The following is a 22,788-nucleotide window of genomic DNA, read 5'->3' as shown; positions in this document are numbered from 1 at the left end:
CTCCCATCTAGACGTCATCTCTTTCAGGGAAGACCCTGCATTTTTCAACACGATAATGCCAGACCACATTCTGCAGCAATCACAACATCATGGCTACGTAGGAGAAGGATCCGGGTACTGAAATGGCCAGCCTGCAGTCCAGATCTTTCACCTATAGAGAACATTTGGCGCATCATAAAGAGGAAGGTGCAACAAAGAAGGCCCAAGACGATTGAACAGTTAGAGGCCTGTATTAGACATGAATGGGAGAGCATTCCTATTTCTAAACTTGAGAAACTGGTCTCCTCTGTCCCCAGACGTCTGTTGAGTGTTGTAAGAAGAAGGGGGGATGCCACACAGTGGTAAAAATGGACTTGTCCCAACTTTTTTGGGATTTGTTGACACCATGAAATTTGGAAACAACAGATTTTTCCCTTAAAATGATACATTCTCTCAGTTTAAACTTTTGATCTGTGATTTGTGTTCTATTCTGAATAAAATATTAGATGTTGGCACCTCCACATCATTGCATTCAATTTTTATTCACAATTTGTTTAGTGTCCCAACTTTTTTGGAATCCGGTTGTATTAAATATTTATAAATTAACCTATAAAAATTGTGTAAAACTGAGTTATGGCTCTTTAATTATAGATTTATTAAAAAAAAATTCTGCTTTATCATGAGCCTTAAAAAGTTCAGAACACAGTACGCCTCATTAATTAAAGAAGCTGCCAACCTGCTTGTAAATATTAAAATGATGATGACGATGCTCCATCAGCAGCTCTAGATCTAACCTTTGACCTTCATACAGTTTGTAACAGAAACTAAAATGTTTGTTTCTTCAGAGAAAAATCCCCCAAAAATGGCTTTAGATTATTTTATGTCTGAAAAATGCACTGAGAGCACATGTGATGAAAAGTTACATCTTATGTCGTATTTGTTTGCTTTCCATAGAAAATTTTGAATTTTTAAGTAATTTATTTAGACCTAAAGGAGCAGTCCACCTGAACAAAACATGCTTTTTTTTTTTTTTACCTCCACCTTTACATCCCAGTGCAGTTATTTAATGTACTGTACACCCACTCACAGTCTGCATATGAAGCATAAGAGATATGAATAATTGTATGTTACTTTTTAATTACAGGAAAAATCTAACTTGTAAGATGACGGGCTGGAAGGTGCCATTGCATTGTTATTTTTTTTTTTTTCATCCTCCTTTTCTGATTATGTGAGCTGGGCTCCTTTGCTAAGCGATGATAAGCAGAATTTCCATGTTCTCTGCATAATTAATCCATCTTTGCCTCTCTTCATGCCAACTCTGCCGTTATCGCAGGCACATGCCTGAATTGCAAAAGAATCCTCTCTTCAATTGGAACTTATTGATATTCCAAAAAAAAAAAAAAAAAAAAAAAGGGCTGGAAATCCTCAAATTTAAGCCACAGATTGTTAAATGGATTAATTTCGCGGCAATCGCAAGCATCTAACGCAGAGAGACAGGCAAAGCAAATTGAAAGTATCTCCTGTTTGTGGAGTTTTAGTCCCAAATGATAGGGCTTATTGGCATGTTTTTTCTCTCCATAGTCAAAAATTACCATGTATTTGCATGCCATAAAGTACTTTTATATGGTTGGAAATTCAGTGGAATTTCTTTGAATGCCTGTCGTTGGCTTCATGATAACAACTTCAGCTTCCCACATCTGGACGCTTTTGATACTGGGTGAAAGGGATGTCTGAATATTTAATATTTTTATCTGCTCTCATCGATGGTTTCACCATTAAGGATGGCTGTGCTGTTTGCATGGAGCCTGGCAGATGTAGATTTATTTCCTGAGCTGTCCACGGCCTGCCTTTCTCTGAATATATTGATGCTTTTTTCCCATTTTGCTGTGCACTGATGCCTCTGCATATGTAATAAAGCAGCAGACACACTTATAAAATACATCAACAGACTGTATTATGAAGCTGCATTCACACGTGGCTCTTCAGTCACTTGTGCACAAGCAGGGGAGTGGGGGTGGACTACATGCATCAAATGTAATTTATTTGACCTCATAAAAATGAGTTACGTTAAATCACAGGATGTCCAAATAAATACATTTCAGGAACTGCTCAAACATAAATTAAGAAGAACTATATTTAGACACAAAGAAACTTGACACAGTGATGTGATGAAACAAGGACATGATGAGTGCTCAGATGTGTCACTTGTAATGTGGAGCACAACATATATCTGACATTCAGCAAAATATTTTGACATTATCATTATTATTGTTATTGTCAGCTTCAGCTGCTTATCTAATGTGTTTTACCTAAAACAGAGATTTTCAACTGGAGGCCCATGGGCCATTTCTGGCTCACAAAGGTCCCCTTTTGGCCTGTGGACAGTGGTGTGAGTGTGTGTGTGTGTGTGTGAGTGGTGGTGGTGGTGGGGGGGGGGGGGGGGGGGGGGTGCATTGAGGCTCTTGGTGTGTGTGATGTATTTTATTCATGAACAAAAAGTATATTTTACTGATTCCTGCAAGTGTTTTTTAATATTCACATTAAAACACACACCCACAAACAGAAAGGGAGCTCTTACTATTAAACGACTTATTTAGGTCTAAATATATTTTCATTTTATAAATATTAATACATCCATATTTCTGTTTCAAACTATAATTAGGCCATCACAAAGTCTGCCAACAGAAATGTATAATTTTGAGTGACTCCTGACCTAAACTGTGAATAATAATAATAATAATAATAATAATAATAATAACAACAAAAATAATATTTCGTGTGAGATGGGGGATTTTTTTTTATTTATTTAAACAAGATGTTTTGAAGATTCAGGACCAATCAACCAGTTTTCCAATTTTGCTGAAAAGATTTCTGTGTTTTTACAGAACAGACCTTTACTGTCATTGCACCGGAGTACAGCGTATTTTGGGTTGGATTCCCAGAGCAAAAGGTAAAAACAGTGTAATCTAAAACATATTGACATTATATATATCCATATTTATTTACAAAACATATTTTATGTTTATCAGCTGAAAAAAGTAACTCTAAAATTGAGCTTCTAATAATAAAAAAAAGGTTTGTCATAAACATAAATGAACAAATTCACACAAAATGAACACGTATTCATGTAATTTTTTGTTTCATTGTGTGATGGAAGTATTTGTAGTATTCTAAAAATAATATTTCAGATGAGTTTAGATTGTCCTGTTTCTAAAACTCTGCAACACGACAGAGTTGTCATGTTGTTAGCTCACACAGGAACGTTTAGGAGTTTCTTGAGTTTCCACCAGAACACGTTCTCTCTCTTTTCTTCTGCAGCACAGTTTTCACGACGTGAACGACTCGTTAAACGAGGATGGATATTTATGATTTTAATCCATAAAAAGCTTCCCGCTCATCCCCTGGAGGTGTCACAATCTCAGCTTTTGACCACATAAAAACAAGCCGAGATTAGCAGCAAGTACTGCCCCACAGTTCTCCCTCCTCTTAAAAACACACTCCCACTGGGAGGAGCGTCGTGTGTTCTTCACGCCCCTCGTAGTATTTTTATCTTCTGCAGGTTTTTTTACTGTAATCTAAAGATGCTTCAGGGTTGTGTGGCATTTCTGATGGCTGCTGTTTTGTTTAGTTCCTTGGTAAATGTTAGGAGTGCGGAGAAGGAGGTGTGTGTGTGTGTGTGTGGTGGTGGTGTGGGGGGCTGTATACTGGGTAGTGGTGTAGAGAAGTGAAGCCTCCCTGGAAGGAATTGGTGCTGAGGCCTCCAGGGCTGCGGGGGGTTTTGGCAGGATGGCCAGAGGAGTGGGCACTTTCTCAGACATCTGTTTGCTCACTGCTGCTGCTGGCTGGCTGGATAGAGGAGGGTGGGGGTGTGTGTGGGGGGGTCGGAGAGGTGGAGCGTTCAGCCACAACCAGCACAGGCAGCAACTTTCTGCAGATGGACGATCAAATCAGTGTGTTAAAACTAGCAGCAGTCACAAGTTATGATAAGTGTGATCTGTTTTTTGATTTGATGCTAGAAGATGGATTCTTCCACAGCATCAAAAAGACCCAAAACATTCAAACTAACAAAAATACAAATGATCATCGTTTAGAATGAATTCCCATCGCCTTTGATTTTTTTCTTTCTTCTTTCAGCTGCTGTCTTCTTCAGGGGTCACACCCGCACCAAGACTTGGTGATTGTTTTTTACGCTGGATGTTCTTCCTGACTCAACCACAGACACCGAGCTACCACAGCCCTCTGTGTGGAGCAGAGGGCTGCCGTAGGTGCTCAGGGGAGCAGATGGTGGGGGTTAAGGGTCCAGAGTGGGGCAAATGAGGGTGGAGGCAGGTGTGGGTGTTTCACCTTAACCACCCACATTTGATGTTGTTGGTCTGGGGCAGGGGTCTGCAACCTTTACCATCAAAAGAACCATTTTTATGCCTTCATCCACTAAATTTAAAGTGTTCCGAGCCGCAACGCCCTGCCACAACTGTGAAGATCAACTAATGGCCCATGGGCCACTTTAAGTTTGTTGGAAGGGGCTTTTGTGGACGCCATACAGGTGACATCATAAAGCTAAGACTATATGATGATTTTTAAAATTTATTGATATTTTTACAATTTAAGACAAATGAAAGGACCAGATTCTTGGGAGGTGGGAGAATAGTTTAATAAATAAAAACTATGAGATTTTCTTTTTCTTATTGTGGGAAAATTAATTAAGTAAGAAAAGAAAAGAAAAGATAAGATAAAACTTTATTGTCCACCAGGGTGGAAATTTTCCTTAGGTTCTCCATCCATAGAATAAAAACACAGTCATACAAAAATATGAAGAATTTGTGCATAGAATAAAACATTTTGCAAACAACGAGTAGCTGTTATCATTTGGTTTGGTTAAGAATGGTTATTGCACTCGGAACAAATGGCCTCTTCTCGATGTTGTCCGTTGCCAGAGGGACACCTTCCTGAGCTCAGGTTCAAACTGATGGAAAAGAGGATGGCTACTAGCTGCTGAAATAGTTCTTGCCGTCTTCCTCGTTCTTTCTGTAAACAGTTGAGACGGAGCTTTTTGTGGTTTAGCTGCCACTGAAACAATTCTCAACAGTTTGTTTTTAGTCTACAGCTCAGAGGACCATACCAGACAGGTGAAACAACGGCCTTATACACAAGCTCTAAAGCTTGCTGACTGTGGGGAAATTAAACAAGTATAGAAATAAAGCATAATGTTTGCGAGCATGTTTTACTCCTTGTACTAGTGTTCACATCTGTAAAAGAAATGAAACTAGTCCTTTATTGTTGTTGTTTGTATAACAACCTTTAAAATTCAGTTTTACGTTTGTTTTGGTCAGAGCTTGAAAGAGTTGCTGCAGAGGGACCAAGGCAGGCGACTCCTGCGGGGAACTGAACCGGCGACCTTCCAATCACAGGCCCACCTTCTCCAGCCTCTGCACCACCACTCTCCCTCCTATAAATCTCCAGTATCCTGTGATACGAGCACAGATTGCTCCTAATTACCACTTCTGGAAGGGGTTCTCCTTCTCTTTGCTTTTTTCCTTTAACGTCCCTATGTGGATGACCAAAACAGTTATAAATGTGCCCCCCCCACACCCACACCTCCTCATAGTTAACCCAATCCCAAATAGCCAGAGGGGGACACGGGGACACTTGCAGCCCTGATGTCCACGTGGAGCTGCTGTCCCCTCGGTGGCCGTCACGTCCAGCACCAGCGGTCATGTGTGATCCCTTGAAGAAGCGAGCAGCCATTCGTCACAGCAGAAGCCCTCTGATGTTAGCCAGCCACAGCAGCTCTCTTCAGCAGCTCTGATCAGGGCAACATCCAGGCTGCTGGTGAAATGAACACAAATCTGGGACAGCAACCTTTTATTTGTGTCGATTATTTTAGGATTTTTAAGCTTTTTTTTTTTATCATGAAGCAAATGAAAGCATGGATGAAGTGTAAGAAGGGGCAGCGCAGGTGAATCGTGTGTTTCTTTTCTGGTGAAATCAGGCTGTTCCTCGTTTTGTTTCTTTTCCTCTGATCATTTTCAATCCCAGTAACTTTAATTTATTTGAAAACTATATAAGCAGTTCAACTAATCCTACCCTTGCTTCACATTTTTCACCTTAAAAACCAATAACACGAAGCACAACATTTAAATAAAATGCGTCAAAAAATGTCCACCACATTAAAAAATGTGACACTGACGTTACAAATAATTAAAGAAAAAAGTTACAAATTATTATTTTGAAAAGCCTCTGGATCAGATGTTGTCTTTAATATCACTTTTATATATATATATATAAACAATTCTAATATTTTATTCTATTGTGTCTAGTCAAGACTTGAGAAACTGTTTCATTCTTATGTCAAGTGTCTGATTTACAATGTTCATGTAAAAATATAATTGTTTTCATGTTTAAATAGGTGAATTAAGAGCTTCTTTTTTTTTTGAAGTAGCAACTTTGCCGTTTACAGTTTAGATTATGTTTGGAGTTCATTTATGACATAAAATAGATTTATGGAAGAGAAAGAAAACCAATTTAAAAGTCCAGTTTCTTTTTCATCGTATACAAATAAAACCTGGACACTCTGTAATCCTTTGTTTTCTTGTTTACAGTCTCTGCTGTTCGTCTGTTAAGTTTATAAATTGCCTTTGGTCTGCTTGCATTTTTAATGAAAATCACAAGATCATTTAGAACTAAGGTTTTGAGACAATTAATATTCAAAATGTTGACAATTATCTGAACAAATAAGAATAAGAGGTATAAGTTGTGCAGCAAGCTCAGACTGCATCTTGCTTTAAAACAATAATTTATAGTTTATGAAAGAGACAGTGGCATGCATCTTTCATGAAAACACAAACAGGAGTGATCCGTTTCAGAAAACTGGCTCCGTCGGTGTAATCTGGGAGTGAGGCGGTGCAGGTGGACAAGGTGTTTCACAGACTCGGTCACACAAAGCATATTGTTTTTAAAAAGCAAACCCTGCAGGCGCCACACCTCTGCAGCCCAAATGTGACTTGGCACTTCTAATCAAATGATTCATCACATGAAATCAACCTTTCCCCCTGTAATCAGATTACACGCTGCACAGCGCCTCCGCTGCATAAAGTATACCTTAACCCATTAATATGAGCAACCTTGTGTCAGTGATTTCCCCTGCGATGGAATCAGTATCATGTTAATTATCACAACCATCTGGTCTCAGCAGTGGAGGAAAGCTTCCTCTTCCTTGCTCAGATTTGTACCTGCCAATCAAAGTGGGCTTCCAACAAGCCACTGGGGCTCCGAACCAGCAGAAGAAGCTCGCTGCAGTCTCAGAGGATTTAGGAGTGGCGTTAAATTAATCTGGAGCTGGCAATTTGACTCTCACACCGTGTTGTTGCTTTTACCACAAATCGTTATTGATTTTAGTGCTGGGCTCCTAAAATAACCACGGAAAGCTATTTATAGATGAGTAATTGTTGTGTTTCAGTTAAACCGGACACGCAGGCTGTGCAATTATACTTTTACATTTATTTGTCAGTTTAGTTTGAACAGATTATGGAAGCTGAGACAGTCCTCTGTTTGTGACTGTCGAGACTTCATCGTGTTTGGGACAAAATGAGGAAAGATTTTTTAAATTTTTTTAAGAGAAATAAAATTGAAAGCCTCTCCTGCAGGTGAACCACCGCTGACCCTGCTCCATAAATTATTCTGTAGTTTCTGACTCCATCCCAAACTTGTGGAATTGGGTTACAAAATAATTTCACAAGCCACTTGCTCGTCTTCCTTGGCAGTCCAAGTGGCTAATTGAAGACGGCGACTTCCAGTTTGGGCGACTAAAGAGAAAGTGGACGAATTTGAACCGTTTCGCTTCGCTGTTTTTATTTATTTTTATGTGCCGAACTTTTTTCTTTTCTTTCCACAGGAAGGGGTAGCTGTTGACAGTTAATCCCAAATTAACTCAAATTGTTTTTTGATATTTCGGCTTTTTGTTTGTTTTGTGACGCACTTTAAAAGCATTTCATAATCAAACAATTCAAAGGAACAGATAGACCCTTTACAATTATTGTGTTTCTTTTGGTGCTGTTTGGCAAATTTGTACCCCAAATTGTAAAATTAAAGTAAGAAATGATCAATTTGAGCCCACAGAGCTGACAGGGTGCATTATGGGACAGTGAGGCTGCTTGCTGTGTTTCAGTGATCAGGTGATACCAGGACCACATGCTGCATAACAAACATCTGCGTAACATAACAGGTAAAAATATTTTAAAAAAGGAAAATGAAGCAGCATCAATAATAAGGTTTAAAAAAGTTTTTTTTTCTAAAGCCAGTGTTGTGTTCCTCAGCTCGCCTCCATCTCTGAAAACAAAAAGCGCCAATTAGGGACTAATTAATCAGAGGAAGCTGAAAGTGTAGATCAAGTGAAGTTCACAGAGCCGCGGCTACGGTGCCCGGGGAGGAACAAACCTTATCTTCAAACAAAAGCGCGAAACGCGTTCACCTCCCTCGTCAGTCAGTCGGTGGGCGCGGCGGCGGAGCGCAGCTCGTGTCAGAGACAAACCCGCGCTGAGGAGGAGTGAGGGAGGGACGCGCACACAGAGAGGGAGGGTGTGTGTGCGCGTGTGAGAGTGTGTGAGCGTGTGTGTGTGTGAGGGAGAGAAAGTCACAGCCGGAGCCAGAGAGACGAGAAAGATAAAGGAAAAAGACGGAACGATAGACTTGCGCGTGAGAGAAAAAAAAAAAGTACCTTCTTGTTCTCTATTTCCACCAGACTGAGAGAAACTAAACTAAACCCGACTGCTTGGATGATCCAGCACCTACCGCTCTGTCAGTCCACCTGGATTCACTGACCAGCCGCGCAGCAGCATGTCCCGCCGGAAGCAGAGCAACCCGAGGCAGATCAAACGTAAGTTGTGTGTCCGTCCGCCGCGGCGGGATATGAGCAGCAGTGTGGCCGCAGAGAGTCCGGCTGTCCGCTGCAGCCTGCTCCGCGCGCGCCCCAATCCAATTCTGTCTTATTGTGATTATTCCCGATTTAACCCAAACCCGACGGTTCTCCTCTGGCTGGAAACTTTCCAAAGTCCCAGCTGCTGCGATGCAGATAAAAGTTTTTGACTGGATGCTGTCGTCTCCTGTAAAACCCTTTAATCAGCTCTAACTCTAATTTACAGGCCGACAAGAAGCGTTCTGGGTTAAAAGCCCTGCTTTTATTCTAACACACACTCCACTCCATATTATTGTCACACACCTTCCTGCAGGTGTGTTTACATAAACAGATGTGCAGATGTGGCTCAACTTTCTTCCACAGGGACTAAAACAACTGCACTCTCTTTGACCAACAAGGTTTAATTAGAGCAACTTGTAGCTCGTTTTCATCTAAATGTAACTGAACTGAAGTGTTGGCAGCTCGCTGTATTGATTAAAAATGGAGAATTAGAATATTTAGCAGCCAGAATTAATCAAAAAGTGTCATATTCAGAGTAGGAAATTTTAATTGAAATAGTTATTTTTTAAGAAAAAGCTTTTAAATAACTTTTAATTTTTTTTTTCACATAGATCAGGCAAAAATATGAAGTGACATAAACAAGAGTTCAGCTCTTAAATACAGCTGCCTTCAGCTTGTTGACTGTTGGCTGAAAAAGGCTAATAAAGCAGGTTGGATGTGTGTTTAGAGGATGATTTTGAACTTTTCTGGTCATCGTGCACAATCAGGGTTTTTAAAGTGTTTCAGTGTGCACGTGTGTGTGTCATTCATGAGCGGTGTGTGTTTGTTGTGTACAAGAGCGGTTTGTGACATTTGTGCAAGGAGATCCAATGGTTGAAACATTTTCTAAGTGTTTTTTTATTTTACTATAAAAGATTAAATAAAATGTCTGTTTTTTATTTTACAGATTAAGAAACTGGGTTTGATTTAGGATAAGCTTCTTTAAAATACAATAAAAAAAATGTGTTTAGTTTTTAATCATTTGAACTGATTTATCTTGAAAATAATTTAGCTTTTCTGACAATAAATATCATTTTAAACTTCTACACAAAAAAGTGTTCTCTGTCTTTAACACAAACTAACAAAAGAAACAAAACCATGTGTTTTAAACAGTGCTTAACCTAATTTATTTATTACATTTACCACAAACCTCGTATAGCACTGCCAACAACGAAGCACATCCGTGCATGACGTGAACGGCCCACTCATTTCTGCACCAATCCCGTCGTGCCATCCGAATTTTTGTTGCGCGAAAGAAATCCGAGGCTCGTGTTTGGCTTTTGTCCCTGTGACCTGGCCTTTTGTGAATTAGTATGTCACGTGTACGATCTTGTTAATATGGAGCTGCTGTGCAGCCGTATAATCAAGCAATAGCTGGAAACAGAAAGGTCACGAGGAGCCTCGATCCCTCTCCTCCTACCAGGAACTCTGGGAAAAAACCGAAAGGAATAAAAGCAGATGAGGCACAGAAACTCCTCACAGACAGTCATTCTTAAGGACAAAAAGGTTGTTGGGCGCAGCGCTCCCTCCCCCTTTTTCACCCCTCCATCCTCACCCCCCCCCCCCCCTGCATACATTGGCACCGTTATCTAAAATTGTGATTTATGCAGTATTTTAATATTTTGCTTATTCTTTCCCCTTGGGTGCTCTCTGAGCAGTGATAAAAAGGCGATGCTGAAAGAGCACCATTAATTTGCTCCGATGACTGGCGAGATAAGGCCAGATAATGGGAAAGATAAGCAGAGCAGATATACCATCAGAAGCCCGATTATTACCATTAAAATTCCAGCCCAGCAATCTGCAGCTGGCTGATAATTCCTTCTCCGTTTCCACCACTTTGGATGATAAGGCAAAAAATAGTCACTCAGTGCTCCTTGATTAGACTGCCTGGATATCCCGATAATACAGTGATAAATTATGTATTTCCCTCTTTGTTTTTTTACTCTGAAATGTTACAGCTGATTTTTATATACATGTGTATATATATATATATATATATATATATATATATATACACACACGTGTGTGTGTGTGCCCCCTTTCTGTGTCCCCTCCCCTTGTTGTTTTCTGAAAAGAAAGAAAAAGCCCATTCCCTTTTATTGTAATAAGAGTTTGATAGAAGGAGGAGATAGTGGTGGAGGTGTTTTGTGTGGGAGCACATATCAATGTTATCAGCTCATCTCCCTGGGCCAGCTGCTGGCTGCTGTTGTTTTTAGCCTTATCACCCTGTGCCAATATGCCAATAAATTGCCCAGATTGTTAGCCGTTTCACATGTGGGGGTGTGCACAGGGACGGTGGGGAAGGTGGGGTTCAGTGGAAATTGACAGGAACGATGAAAATATCGCTGATGCTCAGCCGAGTGTGATTAGCTGATGTAATATGATGGGTGAATTCCACCAAGCTGCTTCTTCCATCCCCACCTCCCGCCCAGCCCCCACCCCACTGCAGCTTTTGGTGGTGTCCATACCTCTACGCTGGCGGTGAGCGGGGGGGGGGAGACATTTTGATGCTTAATAGGAGGGAAAGATATGAAGAGAGTAAATTGAAACCAGGAGTCTCCGAGTAATTTTTCTGCAAAATTGCCCCCGAAGTTTCCCCGGCGTAACGGGGAATCTGGATGATGTAGGGAGCGTGCCTCCGCCAATGTTTATGGGAGCCCGTCGAAGCGCCCCTCGGAGGCCGCGCTCAGACTTCGGATGTCAAATGTGCTTATTAAACTGACTTAGTGTTTTCTCCTTTACTGTTGTCTGCACTTTATGGACCATGGGAGAATTCATGTCGCCTCCTCCGGCTCCTCTCCCCGACATGGGAAGAAAATGAAGCGACCTACTGTAGCGATTACTGTAAGTTTGTGCTGCAGCCGAGTGGCAAGTACACAAGTCCCCAGAGCTTAGCACTATGTTCTATTGTCAAAACGCCTAATCTGCTCGTGTGATAGAGATCTAACATCTGTAGAGCTGCTGCAAACGCTTTGTTTCTGTTCATCAGATTTTAAATCTGGTTAGGCTCGAACAGGAAGTATTGCCTTAATTTGTTGTCACTTTTCAAAGCTTTGAGGATGAAACAAAACAAAACCCAATCCAGGTTCACTTCAGATTGTGATTACTAACTTCATCGCTAACTGCCCTGCCCTAAAGCTAACCTCAATCTGACGTGTTGTAGGTGGAACCCTCGTAGGGTGACAACAAAGTCACTGCTTTTCTCAGGCAATCATCCTGAACCTGAACCCCAGCTGAACGGGGCTCCCTGCTCCACCTAAATGTCTGCTTTTTATCATGGCAACCATTTTTTTTTCCAACTGCGCTCTGTAGTTAATCTCTCCAACTCCTTAGCATACGGCCACTTTCTGTAACGTCAGCAAGCTGTTTATCATATCAGGTGACATTTCTATCTTTGAGGGGCATTTATCAGAGGCAGATTACACCACTAAGGGATAAGGGGAGTGTTTATGGAATTGACTGCCAACATCCACGTGTGTGTGTGTGTGTGTGTGTGTGTGTGTGTGTGTGTGTGTGTGTGTGTGTGTGTGTGTGTGTGTGTGTGTGTCACTACATGTTACATTGAGCATGTGCTTTAACAGAGGCATCCGAGCTGTTAGCTTGATGTACTTTGCGTTTTTCTCTCGCCGTGACTCCTCATCCTTATTTCTTCCAACCAAGCTCTGCGTTGCTTCCTCGTTTACGGAAAGCTCGTGGAAGTCGTATATGCCACGTCTCACCTTTGGCCCGCAAACGCTGGCAGCTCCCGCAGTCAGATGTTTTGGGGGTGTATAAATCAAAAGGCCCCTGTGTGCGTGCCAGCTTCCTCATATATTTAAGGGTCCTCCTTTCATTTGGGTGACAATCACGGCGTGTCTCTTGTGTGTCTCTCGTTGATTTCTGTCAGAAGAAGAATGGTTGTTGGATGCCAACTTTCCCTCAAACATCTGTTCCCTGCCAATAACAGCATGTGCTGTTGCCTCGTCTTAGCTGAAGGATCCCCGATTGCCTCCTCACGTTTGACACAAAACAACAATGCAGATGCATGTCATCTTTCATGGTGTTTGGTTTTTTCCCTTCGTTTCGTGCGTAAAGTAAAAATCTTTTGTGTAGAGAAAGTCTTTGTGCGTCTGTTGCTGTGATTGGTGCGACAGAAGTCGCAGGCTCTGCAGCTATAGGGGCAGGGATGTAAAGCAGCTGCTGCTTCCTTTCTGCAGAAGGCGGCGTCGTGTGTTTGATGGGCTGAGGTTGGCAGCCGATGCACCGGCGGGGCCTAATCCTGCCCTCTCTGTCGCTGCCTGGACAGCAGTGTGAGATGTGGGCAGGGTGGCTGCAAAGGTGGAGGTCACTTCCTCTCCCAGCTTCCTCTTTATCTTCCTCTTTCCTGAATTCCTCTGCTATTATTCCAATAACATCTGCTTGGAGCTGTTGCCATTGTGTTTTCATTCACTGGTGCTGTCACCGGTGTGAGCAAAATGTTAATTTTAGAAATATGTCTGAGTGTAACCAAAACGTTGTTGCTGTCACCGGCAGTAGATTTACTTTTTAATTTTACATTTTGTTCCCTAATCGTATTCCTCTCAGTCTATTTAGATGTTATATCAATGATGCCCACTGAGCCCCGGGAAACAATTGACTTTCAGCCTGCTTTAAGTTAATAGCCTTGTCTCTTCCTTGTAGAGATCAATATTGGTATTAATTAATCACCGCTATCAGGAGCAGGATCTAGTTCCATTTGTTGTTACATCAGCCAAATATCAATAGAGAAAGTGGACTCCCTGATCGTCATGGCAACTTCATCTCTTAGGTCAAAGAGAGTTTATCTTATCTTGCTGCTGAGAGTGGCAAACTGTTTAGGAATCTAGTTTGGACTCAAAGATCATTGATTTAGGCTTTTTTCTCCCCCCCGCCTTGTTGTTTCAGGAGAGGAGTGACAAAAAAAAAAAAAAAAAAACCAGAAAGACAGCGTTCTAATCACAACTGAGATGTAAGATTTAAATATTGATGTCCACAGGCCATTACAGCTAAGAGGGCCTCTGGTCTCCCTGTCGTTCAAGTACGTCCTTTTAAGACCCAGACAAAGCTTTGATTATCAGAGGTGTCACCGTAGAGTACGTCTGTATAGCTGACAGTGTGGGACTGTAGGGGGGATCAGTTTCCTGCAGCCGCCGCTGCACAATGTTCACATCCTGACACTTGGCCAGGCCTCAGCCGGCGCCACGGTCTCACTAAAGGTGCAACGTTGTGCACAGCTGCAGTGAAAAAATGTTTCCTTTAAAGTTGTTTTGATCAGATTGTTGTTTAAAACAACATGTGTAGGTTTATTGTTCAGTTCATGTGTAGTTTTGCCATTTTGACATTTAGTGTATACAAGAGACGGAAATTAACTTGCTTCTAAAAAGACCTGATTAGTAGTCCCTCGTTTATCGCGGGGGATCCGTACCCTGAAGCCCCGCGATAAGTGAAAAACCGCCAAGTAGAAATAGTAGTACAAGTAGTATTTTATTTTAGTATACATATATATATATATATATATATATATATATATATAGTGTTTTAAATCCTTCTCACGCTCGCAATATTCTAAACAATGTTTCTAAACGCTCTAAAATCACACAGCATGTCATGATTTCAGCTCTCTGCCTCCTCTGCTCTTTGCCACCTGCAAGCGCTCTTGGCCACGCCCACTTCTCAGCTCTGCATGGAGAACAGCTGATCAGCTGCAACAGGAAGTTTATCCTGCAGTAAGGGCTGCACAAAGGTGCAGGAGGTGCTAAATAATTAGAAATAATTAATTTTAATAAAAAATTCCATGCTGATCGTGCGGCTCATCCATCAATCAGCCAATTGTGTGTCATGTCCAATCTTATTTTGAAAAACCGCGATAGAGCGAGTCCACGATAAATGAACAGTGAAGTAGCGAGGGACTACTGCACATCAGTTTAATGTTGTAACTTGCAAAGTTTTATTTTGAAGTGCGTTGTTTGATTATTATTACTTTTTTGGTATCTTTACAATGTATGTAAAAGTATACACAACATATATATATTTTTTATGGATTGATGCAGGAAGTATTGCGGTAGAAAATAGTACCAAAAAATATGAAAACATGTGCCATTAAGGTAAAGAGTGTACAGCAATTTACTTCAAGCTTTAGAGTAAATATTCTGTATACACCGTATACATATTGTAAATTTATAATTCTGCTGTTTGACCGTATGGTCTGATGAGTACCTTTTCATTTCACCTCTGCTTTTTCCTCATCAAGCATAGCAGGTTGTGGTTTTAGCATGTGTAACGTGTCACACAGAGGAAAGTGGCTGCTTCTCAGGGGAAGTTAGAGGCCTGGTGTGAACTGCCTGTGCAGTGGTGAGCCTCGGTGCCTGGATGTACCTCATCATGTTGCCGAAAGCTCCTCAGGGTTGGAGCAGAGAGCACGGGCACCGCCTGCCCACCCCCCCACCCTGTCCTCATCTTGCCTCCGGGACACAATTGCCTCATTTAACATTCTCTATTTGGCCTCTGCCAAGAGGGGAAATAGCCAGGGTGAGTAAGAGAGGCTGCCACACATCATGAATTCTTCTTTCATTTAACTTGCACAGCCCCCTTTTCACCTTGGTGATGCACATGGATCAGGAATGAAGATATTGCTCAATTAAGAGGATTTCCGAGGTGGCTCCTGAGGTATTGCGGTTATTTTTGTGCCGTGCCGAGGTTTTGATGTATCATGGATATGGATATTGAGTTCATCGCGTTTGTGTGATGCTTTGACATCCTCGTATCGCAGGAGAGAAACAAGCTCTGAGCCAGCAACAAGGACTTGCCTTCACATTCAAGAAATAAAGTCCAGGGGTGGAAATCTGTCAGTCGTCCTCAGCGGGCGTATAAATAACTTTTATGTGTCTGTTAAAATCGTTTTGTTTCTTTCAATTTAATTAGCCACAGTGGATCAAAACATTTTCATGGAATCTGTCAAAACTGATATTAGGGTTTAGACTGAATCTTGGATGAGAGAAAAGAGACGGTTCAGAAACGTGACTCACAGCAGGCAGTATATTATTAGATAAATTATTAGCTCAATCTGACTTCATACAGATGTATTGAGAAAGTTAGCCATAAATAAAAGAGGATAATAGCTAGGATTCATTTGTTGAGGACCATTTATAGAAGCAGGATAGTAGCTGGCACACCAGACGGTGACGGCCTAATAGCTCAGTAGAAATCTCTGGCTTGGCAGGAATTACTGAGGATGTGTTTGTGGGAGTGCAGCGAGAAGCAGAACTTTGCTACGAGTTGAAACGCACCAGGCGTCGTAGTTCAGGGATAGTTCAGGATTAGGCAACAAGCTTTTCAGTTCAATTTGTTCATCAGCATTTTCCACCAGACAAACGCGCAGCCTCTTAAAGGTTCAGCGGAAAATCACTAATGACAAAGCTTTGTAAACAGATAAACAATTTACCTCAAATACGTTGAAATATATAAATAAAGCGAACCTCAAAACGTGTTAATGCTTTTAAAGCGGCCATATTTAGATTTGCACCAGTGCAAAGCTGGTAAAGCTGTTGACAGCGGAGCTTACACATGATGTGATCAGAGGCCCTGATCTGCCTGCGTGTGATTAGCACGGAGCGCTGCAACCAAAATATACTGAAGTGATACTCCAGTTGGAACAGGTTGATGATGATTGATCATGTTTATTTTGAACTGTGCAAATCAGATTAGTGTGAGTGTGAGAAAAGGAGAGACACGCGCACGTTTCTTGGTTTTTATTATCTTAAAGGAGGTTTTGTAAAGCGACACAGTAAACACCCAGAAAGAAATGCAGCAGCTATTATTCCAGATTCAGCCCATTTTCCTTTTGTGTGTGTGTGTGTATTTCAGAGAATGCTTATCTAGTAATTACTAAAAACTGTTGACACTGAGCAAGTGCTGTAGCCAGCTAAAATGCGTTTTTGTCTTATGATATCAGATTGGATTTTTATCTTAGGTTCATACAATCACGCATCCCTGAAAACCGCAGATAACCGCTTCAAACTCTTTATTTCCAGCATGAGTATGGAATTAAGAGGCTTGTTTAAAATAAATAAGTCATTACAGCCTGTGTTCTTTTTTTTTTTTTTTTGGTGAGATACAGATAATTTTTTTTTTCCTCCTTTCTGGTCGAGTAAAGGATGTCTGTGTGAATCTCAGACATACGTTTGACCATAATCAAGTTTTTTAAGCTTCAGCAAATGGATAACAACTGGGTCAGATGATAAGCTCGGGCAAAGCAGCGGAAAAAACCCTCCTGTGATAGACGAGAGGAAAATCTGATTGATTGATGTCTGCTGGCTTTGCCACCATCACAAGCCAGTTGACAGTTTGTTTGGGATCAGATGATTTCACTCTTAAGATTGGGGTTGAGGGGAAGCTAGGCAAATATGAAGGACACAAAGGTCAATGGCTCTCTCCTCTGCTCTGTATCTATCTCTCCCTCGCAATAGCTTGCTTTGACAAACTCTAATATGTTGCTAAGCTTTGTGGCAGCAGGACACATGGTCATAGTTTGTACTGTAATATCCTATAGCCGTAATCTCACGAGGCATGATTGAAAGTGCTGGAAGAATCTGGTGCTTGCAGGGACCCGCTGACATCATCAACTGCTGTGGACTGGCACACGTCTGCTGGCTTGTTTGAGCTGGGTTTTCCCATGGGGTTGAATAAGTTAAACAACAGCTTCGACTCCAAGGGAATCTGTTATTGTAAGCAGGATCTGATAAGACGGCTCCAGATCAGGAGTTTGTATTGCAGAAAGGGCAAAAAGGGAATCTCCAGCGATGTCTTTTTGTGGTTTTGGGAAACGATGAACATGGAACTGTGACAAAGGATGATTGGAGGCATATTGTAAATAAACACCCAAGCCTTTTACGACTCACTCTCAGTCTCTTTGGAAAGTAGTTTCACGAAAAATTTCTGCTGTTTTGCTGCTTGGATTGAATATTACAAAGGCTGCGTCTGAGTTGACCTGTGTGGCAAAAATAACAGTAATGTGCAAGTTAAACTCAACCAAAATAAACTTGTTATAGAGACGTTCTTTCTATTTTTGATTAGAACAACTCCCAGTGCAGCAAGTGCTTGTCATTTTGGTTTTGGAACCAGTGTTATGGGGCTAAAGTTTGGGCGGTATCCAGTTTTTTTTAATGACAAAAAGCTTTCCTGAAATATATGGTACATGGTATTATTGTCTGCCTTGAAATGTTTTGGTGTTGTCTTTATTAATGCATGTAATTTTGGTGAACTTTAAACATTTCTAATATGTTTAACCTCATTTTCTTAGATTAAAGTTCAAACAGTCGCCATGGAACAATGTAAAAAAGCAATTAAACAAAAAGGTTTGCAGTGTTACGTTATATAGTCAACATGACATGTGTTGGTTGGTTTTAAACTTGGCTTACCAATGGCTTTGCTTTCCTGTTGAATACCTGATCTAAAGGTTGGCTCGTAGCACGCACAGCAGGAAGCGGGTGTTGTTATATTTCACCATCATTGTCGATTACCAGGTTCTGTTTCTGGTCTGTCTGTCTCGCCACCTCTACCATAACAGTAACGGATTGCTCAAAGTTAAGGTTTAGGTTCGTTCTTCTCCTGATTGTTGGGGTAATAAAAGCAGTTGCTTGTTTTGATGGGTTTGTCTTGTGAAAGTTATAAATGCTCTGCCATTAAAGGCACTGCTAAGTGATTTTTTTAAACAATGAAAAATTGGTGTATTGTAGTGAAGTGAGCATATTATGCTGTCGACATGGCAGAGTAGCGGGTAAAACTTTGACTTGCGCTGTGCTTCTTGTTGAACCCTCATAACCAGTAGGTTCAAAGAAAAACAAAAATTATGTCACATAAATGTCATCAAAAGAAGAGTTGACGCTATGTACCGGTACACTCTTTATACACAACTAGGGATGCACAATATTAGATTTTTGGTCAATATCCGATATGTCAAAACTTATTTGGTCGACAACCGATATCAATACCCATGTTTTTTTTTCCTAGACCTACTTACAGAGACTACATAGCTTTCTCTGTTGTGGAATTAAAATACTGCATTATTCTTTTTCATTCAACCTTTATTTATACAGGTTAGTTCCCATTGAGTCTTGAGGACTCATTCACAAGACAGACCTGTTATTCTGCATGGTCTTAGTCAATTTGGCCTGCTACCAAATGCAGATGTCAAAAATGGGGCTGAAAATGATGTAACTCTATATAAATATATAATATATTTTAAAAACTGCACCTTTTATATCGGTGAGTTATTTTGATGGAATGGTCGATGTCCGATATTTAACTTTATCGCTAATATCAGCCGATACCGATATCGTACTGATAATATTGTGCATCCCTGTACACAACCATAATTAAGGGGTTACCACCCAACCTTAATGGAGTTTTTTAATTTAACAAGACAGGACTCATGTTCATATGGTGACGTCTGTAATATTAGAGGGCATTGCTTTCTTTGATATCTTTTTAATAAACGTAACAGACACATCCATGAGCTTTGTATGGGGCTGCTTTTAAGATCGAGGTCTCCTTAGTAATAAAGGGGCTACGCAAATGCAAGTCAAATTCTCCATTTGTGAATCGCTTGTTTCAATCAAGTTTTCTCTGAAGCAAACATAGCCTTTATTCAGAGCCACAATAAGCAAACAATAAAAAGGATAATCCGAAGACAATTCCCATCCAAATGGAACCGGACATCATTTAGGGGACGAGACAACAACTCTTTGTTTGTTTGAAGTGGTTTAAATGACAACCTCCTTGTCAAACACTCAGGGTGAATAAAAGGGATTTGTAATTACCATAATTATCTCTTATATGTTTTGACCTAATGATGTCCATTAAATGCCCAAGGCTTTATTAGAGACTGCCTCACTGTAGGTTGGCAGACCCTCATAATACAGCATGTTACATTACACGGCGCACAAGTAATGAACTTCTTTCATCAAAGATGTTTATCGTGCAGCACTTCTAAGGGGAAAAGCCAGTGTACTTCAGCTTTTTGTTATAGCTGGATTATAACAATTCTCATAGTTCCTACTTATCTTTCAAATTTTCTCTACATGTGATATCAACCCAATTGGCTTCATGTCTAAACAGGAAGGCTTTCTAATCTAGACCGCTGTTCGTTTCATGTAAAACATCTCATTTTGTGGCTTAGGCTGGTGGCTGCCTTATCGTTACATAATTTGCTGCCCTCGCCGTGATTTTCTTTGTGGCAATTTATTTAAATTCCCCCATGTTTATATATTTTCTGTCTCTTTCATTCAAAATGATTGCCTTTCACAAGTTCAAAGGCTCATCTCGAAGACTTTTGGTAATTCTGTAGATACAGTATGAATTCACAGGAGGAAGTCAAGCAAAGCTATTTTGTTGAAAAGCTGAGAAAAAAGTAGTTTTTGGACATGTCTTTTTCTGTCTTAAAGCTGGAGTCTAAAGGTTGAACTAACCCCATCAAAAGTGTAGATACAGCATCCTTTGCTGTCCGCACCTCAGCAGGTTGAGCATTTGGGATATCGTGGCTGAATACATGTGTGCTGTTCAGCTCCTGCACTAAGGTCCTTAGTCCAGCGCGTGGCTTTGCTCCTGTGGATGCTTTGGTCTTTGTTTGCCACCTATCAGCATATCAGCAGTGTCTCTGAAGCCCAGTTGTATAATGCACCATTTATGGCTTTGTGGAGCGATGGCAGTTGGGCGAAGGAATAGCTCCAGGCCTTCCCTTCAGTGAGTGGATTAACGGCGGCCTGCTTTAGCGCTCTCAACCACAGTGTGAAATCGGCCCCGCTTCGGCGCCGGCAATGAGGCTCTCTTTCTCTCTTTGCCTTTCCTTTCCATCTTTCTGTTTCCTCACCTCATGCAAAGCCTCTCCCAGCCATCTGTGAAATGTGGAAACTCTGTGTCTAAGTTGAGTTCAGATCCCATCCCCTCCGTCAAGCTGAGGCCAGGAAGCAAATGGGCAGGCAGTCGGTGGAGGGGGTTTGCAAGGGAGGAGGAGAGAAAGGAGAGGGATGAGGAGGTGGTGTGGGGATCAGCTCACTGATGTCGTGCCGCGTGTGCAGGAACCCTGCCTGTTCTCCGCAGGCGAGTTGGAGGAGGGTCCAGGCCTGGGTGCTGGCCGAGAGATCTCTGGTTCCTGCTTGCAGGTCCAAATCCCCCCTCTGCGTGAGTCTGTGTGGAGGCGAGGCAGTGGCACAGCTCCCCTGAGCCCCTGCCCAGTCCTTTGAAGATAAGATGGTGATACAGACTCCCTTTCGGTACGAAGCTAACCAGTGGTCTTTGTGTGACACACATGCCTCTCTCCGCTGGAGCCTACAGCTGAAACATCTATGGTCTTTACTAAAACGAATCAGCTTCATGGCCTCCGGTCAAATTAGATTATAAAAGGGTGACAAAATTCTAGATTGTATGTTTAGGATATTCATCTTTTTTCTCCAACCATTTCATGCTGATAACATGGAGTTGTGCTGCGATTGATTCTGTATTTTCATCCAATTTCTCTGCACTGGGAAGAATCACTGTCTTGGATTCTTCTCATAAACTCTGTGCTGACTTACTTTTTTCGGTTTTCCATGGCAACTAGTTGGCATCTTGACTTTCTCCTCTATCTCCATGTATTGCTCTTGATCATGGCAGTTTTAAAACATGCTTCTCTCCTGCATTTATAGTTGTATTATGTGGTACTTGCTGGGCCAATTTTTCCACTTCTGGCTCTCCACACCAGCTTTTTAAAAGGAACAGCCATCATAATCAGGCTTTTAAATTATGAACTCAATATTCCATCTTTTTTTCCCCTCTGTCCTGTGGCTTTGGGGTTCAGATCTGTGCATAATGTCTTGTGATTGCCTGGCATTATGGTAGTTTGGAAAGCCGAGTTGAGGTCCAGCCACACCTCATTTTTCCATAGACAATGTAGATCTCTCTCTGAGCTCATCAGGGATGGGGCGTTGATTGCTTTTTGATACCCCTCCAACGTGGATGAGGTCCTGCATACATCAACTAATTAGAACGTACTTGGAGTGTTTGTCTGTGACAGACCCCACAGTCCTCATCATATCCTTAGCCCAAGAGCTCTAACCACACACACCAAAGGCTTTGTCAAATTCTAAAAAGAAATGCCACACAGTGCAGGGCTTAGGCATTTTGCTTGATATGGTGTGTTGGCAAGGAAAACCAAGACACTGAAACTGACGATACCGTAATGTATTTTTACAAGTTGCTTAAGTAAAAATCTAGAAAATAGAACACCTGTTGAGTCCAAACAAATCTTGTTGCTACTTTTCCAATCCACATTCAGAAAATGTTTGACACTAGTATCAACAGATGTGGTACCTTGGAGCGAGTTTGAAAGTTTTCCTGCCTTCCCACTAACTTGTTGGTTTGCTGGACACACACGCATACACACTCACAGAGAATGTCCCAGCCCATGCTATGATCTGTAGAAGGTATCGGGGCATTGCTATATATTTCATAAAGGCATTCTATTACACCCCTGTGGCTTGTGGGAAACAGCACACTGTGGTCTAGTCCCCAGGCAGCTGAGAATAAAGTGTAGGACACAGCACTGGAACAGAAATCTAACTGCTGTTTCTTCATGTAATCTTGACTTGGATCTTAATTCCAATAAAGAGTTTTATTTTTTCTTTTTGTCATAGTGTAAGCCAAGCAAGAACACTCCACTCTGTGTTTCAGTGGTTTTGCTTTATTCAATATCATTTCAGATAAGAGGCATAATCCTTTGGGGGCGAAGTGAGGTATATTGACCAGCTCAGTGATAGTAATACAGCACGAGACTGCGATCTAGAAGTAGTAAATAACGATTTCTGTCAGCGACTCAATCAAATGGCAAG

The 22,788-nt window shown here is 41.3% G+C and overlaps 1 protein-coding gene across 1 annotated transcript in view; it reads left to right on the top strand.

Moving 5' to 3' along the window:
- Positions 1-8,450: 8,450 nt before the first annotated feature.
- zfpm2a (zinc finger protein, FOG family member 2a) overlaps positions 8,451-22,788 on the top strand; it is a 170,264-nt gene continuing 155,926 nt past the window's right edge. Inside the window, exon 1 of the mRNA XM_037676439.1 lies at positions 8,451-8,851. Coding sequence (XP_037532367.1) covers positions 8,812-8,851 — 40 coding nt within the window. The 5' untranslated portion in view covers positions 8,451-8,811. The remainder of the gene's footprint in view (positions 8,852-22,788) is intronic.

Source organism: Nematolebias whitei, chromosome 5 (assembly GCF_014905685.2).
Source record: "Nematolebias whitei isolate Nwh7 chromosome 5, NemWhi1, whole genome shotgun sequence".
Taxonomy (NCBI): domain Eukaryota; kingdom Metazoa; phylum Chordata; class Actinopteri; order Cyprinodontiformes; family Rivulidae; genus Nematolebias; species Nematolebias whitei.
The sequence above is the reverse complement of the archived record's forward strand: the minus strand, read 5'-3'. Positions and strand labels throughout refer to the sequence as shown.